Below are 8,941 nucleotides of genomic sequence, written 5' to 3'. Positions count from 1 at the left end.
GATGTATAGACATTTTTATAATTTTTGCTCTACCAGTCAGAATGCACAGAATAATTAAGACGATAGCTACATGTCATAGACTAAGGAGAATTTCACTTAAGGTTTTTTTTTCCCACATAAAAACTCCGCTTTCTGTTCTGAATTATGATTGCATGTTAAGCTCTCCAAGCAAGCACATCAGGTTGAAGGTTGACCTCAGCAGCCATGAGGTGGAAAGATGTGAGGAGACAGAAAAACAGAGGTGAAGGAGCGGTCAAGTTAGAAGCATCTGGAAGTGCTTGCTGAGGAAGCACTGTGACTCTTGCTGTCAGTGCTGTTCTTTCTCCCATCCACCTTCCTAACACTTCATTCAAGGTTTCTGAGACTAAATAGCACAAGATGCATAAGCTGAAATGCATAGCTGTTATTCCCGGCTAGAGCAGCTTCTTCAAATCTTCATCTGGTCCCCTCCCCTGGTAAACTAATCTGAACCATGTATGACTATTGGGACTCCTTTTCCTTTTCCCTGTTACGATCTCGAGCCAGACCGAAGCATTTTTTTTTACCACATTTCTTTCCCCCAGGGCCTCAGTCTCACTCCACTCTATATGGTATACCTGAGCTAAGGTTTGCCAAAGTAAGGGGTGAAGACTTGCATTTTGATTCCTCTATTCCTCCTGCTTACTTCTTTTGTGTCCTGATGGCACTGATGCATTCTATGTTCCCACCCTGAGCTTAGGATACAGAGCACCAGGGAAAATATTGTGGCCCCTGGATGAGTAACCCACAGTGCCTAACTTACCATTCTTGAATCTTGAGATAGACCAGAGATTCAGAAGTGTTAACTCATGGGCTCAACTAGCCAGAGAGCTAAACTCTTTTCCAATGGTCTGTGTACTCAAAAACAGCAGTCATGTTGTTATAATCAGGGCAAGTGAAGTTTATGGTACAACACATGGATTTCTTCCCTTTGAACATGGAGCACTGACTGTATACTGGGCATTGTAATAAAGCAGGAAAAAAGACAGGCAAGCTCCTAGTGGAGAGAAGACTCACAGGAAACATGCAAATAAATAAACAAGATTATATTAGGGAATGGTAAGAGCTATGAAAATAACAAACCAGGTTGATGTCATAGTAACTCGAAGAATGGGGCTGCTCTACATGGTGTGGTCAGAGAAGGGTTCCGGAAGTTAACAAGCTGAGACCAAAAGACAAGCCAAAGAGGACATTCTAGGTGGAGGAAATAAATGCAAAGGCCCAAAGTCTAGCATGGACTTGGAAGGGCTTTATCTTCTCATTTTCATTTAGGGCAGTCGAAAGAGTCTAGAGAACTGACTCTGGAACCTGCATTTCCATTAACCAGCACTTGTAAGAGGAGATGATTAGGCTTGGAATTCTAGGACCCTTGTCTATAAATCGTTACCCTGAGAAGCAGAACCCAAAGCTAGGATTCATGTGCAGGCAGTTTATGTGAGAGGTGTTCCCAGGGAGCAGAAGCAAAGGACTGGGGCTACAAGACAGGGAAGGAGGGAAAACCACCATGAGGTGAGTTATGAAGATCACCGCTGTGGGCAAGGGGAGCTTGATTCCACTGGGAGTAGCATAGAGAATTGTCCACTGAGGGACTGGGGACTGGGACACTTATTCACGGACCTCTGGCTCCAGTTGGTTGAGGGTGGCCCCTGGAGGCATTAACTCGCCAGCATGTCTGGGCTGTGCTTTTGCCATTGGAACAAGGCCAGGTAGTCTCTGGAGGTATTAAATAAGTTTGAGACAGAACGCAAAAGGATGTGTGGCATGTTCTTGAAATGGCAGGCTGTCAACATCAGGTGAACCTATCAACATGATCATCTGCTGCAGCTCCGAGTGAAATGAAAGGTAAGCCAAAGCATGTGACACCAGGTGTGTGTGTCACACAGTATAATGGGATTCCACCCCTCAGCCCCCAATCCATTGGAATATTCAAAGGAAGGCTAAGATTGGGGGTGGAGTACAGATTTGCTCTACAGTTCTGCTTCCTTAGGCTGGTTCTTATAGAAAAGATGCTTGGATAGAATGGAATTATGAAACTGAAGCTGGAATCACCTCGTGAGGTCCTTGAACTTATCCTGCTGCCACACATCCCTGACAAATCTAGCTCATCGGAAACTCAATCCACACGAGCCTCAGAATGGAAGGACATGGTGACCTAACAGAGCTACGTCTCCTTTCCTTCGGGAGCTCTTGCAAGCCAGGAAACTTGGTCAAAGATTAATTCAGTGGATTAAGAAAGACTTCTCCGCTGAATGAAGAAGGCAGGGTCTTTATGTAATTAGTGCATAATAAAAGGTAATAATGACAAAGTCCATGGCTTCCTATGATTTGACGTAGTGAGTAGGGCAGGAGGTAGCATGTTAATTAAAATCTATGTTTTTATTCTTTTAGCAAATTGTGGTTTAAGAACTCGAAAAAGTACAGACCTTCAGACTAAGTAGAACAGCATTCTAATAATAGCAAGGAATAAGCAAGAGAAGGTGCAGTCTCTCACTCAGTGCTCCCAGTGCAATGAGTCCGGTTCACCTAGCTCAGTGAAACTGGGAGAAGGTCACAGTAGGTGAGTGGAAATAAGCAATGAAATGGAAAGGAATAAAGTCTCAGAGGCAACTGAGGCTTTCTGAGATTCAGTGTTCTCCCCTATAAAATGAGGATAATTAATGACATTTACTCCACAGCTTTTTGGGAGAACTGAATGGCTGTGTGGGAAAGTGTTCTGTAAACTTCAGGGAATCATAAAACAGTATAATTAGTCCAGGGCTTGATATGTAGTTGTTATTATTTAAATTGTTGAAATGATAAACACTAATCTACTCATTAAAGGGAGGAAGTTCTGTTTATCTTAACATTGTGGAGTGCAGAGAATTTTCAAGGAGCCAACAGAAAGGAGCAGTATGGAAATAAATTTTTGGGTGCCCTAAGGAAGGAAACACATGTTCTCATTCTGGCATTACAGCATTGCTAGAACAGCTATGAAATGCGTGTTTTTATATTACCTTACTAGAGGCCCAGTGCATGAAATTCGTGCAAGGGGCTCGGCCCTGACAGCCACAGTGGCTGCCTCTGCCTTGGCCCCCACAGTGCCACGGCTTAGTCCGGAAGGTCATCAGGAAGGTCGTCAGTCTAATTAGCATATTATGCTTTTATTATTATAGATTATTGTATCTAACAGTCTTTCTAAAGCCCCATTCTAAATGAGACCCAGCAAGTGGCAGGAGGCATACCACATATAATACTGCTCACTCAGAATCCATTTCCCTTAGCTATTTTTCATCAATTTATGCTTCTGTCAGCTCTTTATGCCTGTTTTCTCTGGGTAGCTTTATTGTTATTGGAATATGGTTTTTGCCTGTCTTTTGCTTAAATTAAAAGCATCTTTCCGGTGTTACAGAAGCAGCCAGATGTTTTAAAATACAATTAAAGATCTTGAGATGCAGTTTTGTGGAATGTTTCTGACATTTGAGTTCAGGCATTTTTTTTTTCATCTCAGTTTAACTCAAGTGAATGCAGTTCTGAGCTGATGGGTAAATCAAAGCTAAAAGTGTTCAGAAGATGGAAAGATACCTTGCAAAATGGAATTTTGTTTGAGCATAATTTAAATATTTTTTTTATCCACATCTCTTCCACAGATTAAAGCAGTCTCTATGATTTTTATTAATTCACCATGGCTTTGGTTTTTGCTCTCCCAGGAAACTCAGATCTGGTTTTCTTTGTTAGAGAAGTTAAGAAATGGGTGAAATAAAAGAAGTATCTAAAGGGCCTTTTCTTGTTGTAAAATATATTACTGTTTTTTTTAGAAAGGGCAGGCATAGCTTGTAAAAGGCATGCAATGAGACAAAGAATGATAGATGAGTTGGCCAGCTGGTGGGTGAATCCATTATTGTCCAGGAGCTGGCTCTCAACCTTGCAGACTAAGAAATATATCTCAGGGGCACTCAGAATAAGCAAGCTAAGAAAGGTTGACTATAAAATCAGATTTCAAATTTATACATTTTACAATGATAAAAAGAATTGTGATAGTGATAACAACCATTTTAGATTTCTTAGCAGATAGACTTCCAACATTCAATCCCATCTTTGCTGCTTACTAGTATGCGGTTTTAGGCAAATTCCTTAACTTTGTGCAAGATACTTACCTAATTTATTAAAGTTCTCAAAAGAATGCCTGGCCCATCTTAAGTACTCTATGGAACTATTTGCCATTAATATTAATTCTCACAACACTCATGTAGAGTGGATACCATTACTATTCCCCTTTTACTAGTGAGAAAATGGAGATTTAAAGGTGCTAAATAATCTGCTTCAGGTTCCATAGATAGTAAGTGGGCAACCAAAATATAATCAGGACAAGAAATCAGAAGTGAATGATTAAGGATCCAGGCTCAGAGAATACTCCTGATCACCTCAGTGGAGAAAGTCCTTCCGGTGTGATTTTATCACTCCAAGCCTGTTGGCCAAGTTTGTCTCAAGGATAGTTCTTAGAAAATCATTGTCGACATTTATTCTGGGAGTCCCCCCCCTTTTTTATAGCTTCACTAGGGGCCCAGTGCATGAATTTGTGCACCTTGAAAGGAACTGTGGGCTGCGAGGCCGCAGTAGGCACAGGATGGGTCTTGGCCCATCCTCTGTGACCCCCGCCTGGCCCCTCCTGCCTCAGCCCCCGGTCCCCTGTCTGCCAACAGCCGCACTCCCACCACCACCGCTCCCACGCCAGCAGCAGGTGTGAGCAGCGGCTGCTGTCCCAATTGCCCCTCAGGAGCAGGGGGAGGTGGAGAAGCCCACAGGGGCAGTCAGGGTTGGCAGCCGCTGCTCGCACCCGCTAATGGCACTGAGTGATCGGAACTGGCGTTGGGCACCAGCAGTGGGGGCGAGCGGTGGCTCCAGTGCTGGCTGTGGGTGCAAGCGGGGCTGGCACTGGCAGTGGGTGCATGCAGCAGTTCTGGCACCGGCAGCAGGTGCGAGTGCTGGGCGGGACCACGGCATGCAGGAGCAAAGAATTTTCAGTAACCATCAGAGGCTCTCCCCGAGAGCCTTGGTCACATACAATGACCGAGCCTTGGTCTGGTGCCCCTGCTCACCTGCTCCACCATCCCACTGTGGCCAACGCCCGCTGTGTTCCGCACACGCCCCCTGGTGGCCAGCACACGTCATAGCGACCGATTGTTCAGTTGTTCCACCGTTTGGTCTATTTGCATATTAACCTTTTATTATATAGGATTGCTGATGCCCTCACTTGCCATGATTGGTGTAGCTTCACATTGCTGCCAAGTCCCATCTACCAAAGCACTGTCTGATAGAAGTTTCTGTGATGATGAAAATGTTCTAGATCCACTTTGTCCAATAGCCACTATTCACATGTAGCTATTGGACACTAAAAATGTGACTAGTACTGAGGAATGCTGCTGATGCCCACCATGTTCCACGCACGCCCCCTGGTGGCCAGCACACGTCATAGCGACCGATTGTTCAGTTGTTCCGCTGTTTGGTCTATTTGCATATTAACCTTTTATTATATAGGATTGCTGATGCCCTCACTTGCCATGATTGGTGTAGCTTCACATTGCTGCCAAGTCCCATCTACCAAAGCACTGTCTGATAGAAGTTTCTGTGATGATGAAAATGTTCTAGATCCACTTTGTCCAATAGCCACATGTAGCTATTGGACACTAAAAATGTGACTAGTATAACTGAGGAATTGATTCTAATGTCTTTAAATTAGTTTAAGTAGCCATATATGGCTAGTAGGTACCCTTTCAGACAACATAGAACTGAGGAAAAATGTATTTTTATAAAAAAAAATAATATGAAGCAGCTGGTTATCACTGAAAGAAGAAAAGAGATCCAATCAGTCTTCTTATGAGAACATCTTGTGGGCTTCTTAGATCAGCTAAATTATCCTGCTCTCTCTTGTTTTCAGTATAGAAGTAGCTGAGGGCAACAGACAGTTTCTGACCAGTGAAAAACTCAGTACAGAATTCTTGAAACAGAAAATTCAGAGGTAGTTTGTCCTGGTTCACAACCTATGGGCAGCTCTTTCACCTAAGATCCTCTCAAGGCAAGGATATTTCTTGGGTTGTGAAGAGAGAATGAGGTCAGAAGTAAACTGGGGATGGAGAACAGTTTTGCAAATGGTAACCCTTGCTTAACAATCCAAACTGAAATACACCCATGGACCATCATACCTTTCTTCTTTCTCTGCAGTTAGGGCAAGCGTGCTTTACTTGTTTGGCTCGGGGTCTTGAGTCAGAAGACCTTGATTAATGTTTTAGTTTTATCCCTTAATAACAGGGTGGCTGTAGACAGACCACTGAACTTCACTAAGTTTTCGTTATGAGTCTGTAAAATAGGGTAGAAGAGAGTAGGTAGTATAAACAATACCTTCCTCAAAGGTGCAAGTAAGGATCAGATGAGGTCATGCATGTGAAACCACCCTAAGCTTGTCCAGGCTGCAGACACATCTTAGCAATGATTATTAGGTTTACATAGATCACGTTGCCTTTTAAAACTGCTTTCATATTTATTATGTCACTTTTTATCTTCACAACAGGTCGATGAGGGACGTAGGGCAGGAATTATCTATGTTTTACCATCTGTTGATGTATGCAAATGTGGCCTGCAGAAGCTGAGAGACTGGCCTAAGGTTATGTAGTGCATCTATTTGCATTATGCTTGAGCTCAATCCTGGACCTACTGAGTCCTATTCTAAAGCCCTCTCTTTCAAAACAAACTCAGTCACAACCTTGAAATCCACCAGTTTTGCTGCAGAAATTATTCCTACTCAATATGCAAGCCACCCTAAAACATGAGTCCAAAGCTGAATAATCATAACATCAAAATGATGATGGATAGACACCCATTGTGCTGAGCATTTTATAGATATTATTTCACTTAATTCTCATAATAATTCCATGAGGTTGTGTGATTCCCAGGAAACTGAGACAGAAAACAGTTCAGGAATTTGTCCATGGTCTACAGAGCTAGTGAATGCCAAGGGCGCCTGACGGTATTAGTTTGGTAAAGCTGCTGCAATGAAGTACCACATACTGGGTGGCTTACACAACAGAAATGTATTGTCAAGAAGTCTAAAATCAAGGTGCTGGCAGGGTTGGTTCCTTCTGAAGGCTGTGAGGGAAGAATCTATGTTCCTGATCTTGGAGAGCATTGGCTTGTAGATGACTGTGTTTATCCCGGTGTCTCTTCACAGTGTCTTCTCTTAATGTGTGTCTGTTTCTGTGTCCAAATTTCCATTTAGTATAAGGACACCAGTCCTATGGGATTAGAAACCAATCTAATGACCTCATTTTAAGTTGATTACCTCTATAAAGATCCTATCTCTAAATAATGCCACCTGCTAGAAATTGGGATTAGAACTTCAATATATCATTTTTTTTGTTTGGGGGTTGGGGGAGACATAATTCCACCATAACAGTGGATCTAAACCCAGTTTCATTGGTTACACAGGGTTAAGCATTATGCTACACCATTCTGTAGCCTTTTTAAAGGAAAAAATTTGAAGACCTGGAGCGTGACACTTGACCTCCTGAATCCACTTTTACAGCAACTGAACAGAAATCTACCTTCTAAAATTTCTTAAAGTGGAAAGTGCTCCCCAAAATGTTTATCTAAGAGACTGGTTTCTAGCTTACTAGGCAATCTGGCATCGAGGACTTTTCTCATAAACATTTACAAATATTCTGCTCAGTAATGAAGTTAATCAGTAAGCCACCCAACCTCTGGCCTCTGTCACTTCTTACCTAGTCTCATTTTCAGTTGCTGGGAATAAAGTAAGAATGGTAATGCAGTTTCAGGAGTTAGAAAATCCAGCTCAAATTAGTCCTTGCCAAAGCTGCACATCATCAGGTTCTGTCATGGAAATGATGAGCATGAAGCCTGCAAAAGGTAGGACACTATTCACAGGTGTTCATGGTCGAGCTTCTGAAACTGGACTGAGGAAGTGTGGGGCACGTTTGTTTGAGATGACAGTAGCAGGTCTCTATCAAAGATGGCTCAGTCAGAACCAGAAGTCTGGGGTGAAAAGTTGGGGTGGCGTGATTTTTATAGGATTCTAGGAAGGTGAGTATTTCTTTGAGAGGAAATCTAAATATGTGTTTCCTAAAATTCTTCATTGGATTATGGAAAATTAGCACCATTTTTTTAAAGTAACACAGTAGGCAGTTCTAACATTGATGCCTGATTACACTTGAAATAACACTGTAAAGTATGTTATTTAATGCAGTGGGCCATGAAATCTATTTCGTGGTTTTTGATCAGCATTAAAAACTAGAGTAGAATGGAGTGGGATGGGGTAGAGTAGAGTGGAGTGGAATGGAATAGAGTGGAGTGGAGTAGAATACAATAGGAGTAGCATGGAATAGAAATGTCAACATGCACTTCAAGAGGTAAAGATAAGTGTTGCTTCATAGAAATTTTGTTTTAGTTACTGATGTAGATGTGTAAGTGTGTACAGAAGTCAAGACATAAGATATATTTCAAACTGTGGGCTATGGTGAGAAGCACTTATTTTCCAAAGCATATTCCTCCTGGTAGTCTATGGAAAATCAGGTGAATAAAGAGTTCAGCTTTAGGCCTAAGCTATTTGTTTTATCTGAAGTGAAACATGGATCATAATTAAAACATAGATTAATTTTGCCTGTTTTAATATTCTTCTCAAGGCAGAGTCTTGCCTTTTAAATTTCCAGCTAAAAGAGAAACTCTAATCTTTTTTACAACAACTACAAATTGTGAACATATTGTGACCACAGAATTGGCAGCATTCCAGTTCGCTTCAATGCGATGTTTAGAAGTGACTGATACTGTATTTAGAAATGGAAATTACTTGAAAGGCTGGGGAGGAAAATTTTCTATTATTTATATTTAACATTGATTAAACATTTGTACTGTGTCAGGGTTTGTGTAAGGTGCCAGA

The 8,941-nt window shown here is 41.9% G+C and overlaps 1 protein-coding gene across 5 annotated transcripts in view; it reads left to right on the top strand.

Annotated features, from left to right (window-relative positions):
• NR1H4 (nuclear receptor subfamily 1, group H, member 4) overlaps positions 1-8,941 on the top strand; it is a 59,281-nt gene that overhangs the window by 3,364 nt on the left and 46,976 nt on the right. For 2 of the 5 annotated variants that reach the window (XM_005882342.2, XM_005882343.2), the window contains exon 1: positions 7,781-7,914. The exons of 2 other annotated variants lie outside the window; for them this stretch is intronic. In XM_005882342.2, the coding sequence (XP_005882404.1) occupies positions 7,806-7,914 (109 nt within the window). In that variant the 5' untranslated portion in view covers positions 7,781-7,805. Of the gene's footprint in view, positions 1-1,797; positions 1,861-7,780; positions 7,915-8,941 lie in introns of those variants that run through there. One more of the 5 variants, XM_014530059.1, reaches the window with a different exon arrangement.

This window comes from Myotis brandtii, unplaced genomic scaffold, assembly GCF_000412655.1.
Source record: "Myotis brandtii unplaced genomic scaffold, ASM41265v1 scaffold708, whole genome shotgun sequence".
In the NCBI taxonomy this organism is placed as follows: domain Eukaryota; kingdom Metazoa; phylum Chordata; class Mammalia; order Chiroptera; family Vespertilionidae; genus Myotis; species Myotis brandtii.
The sequence above is the reverse complement of the archived record's forward strand: the minus strand, read 5'-3'. Positions and strand labels throughout refer to the sequence as shown.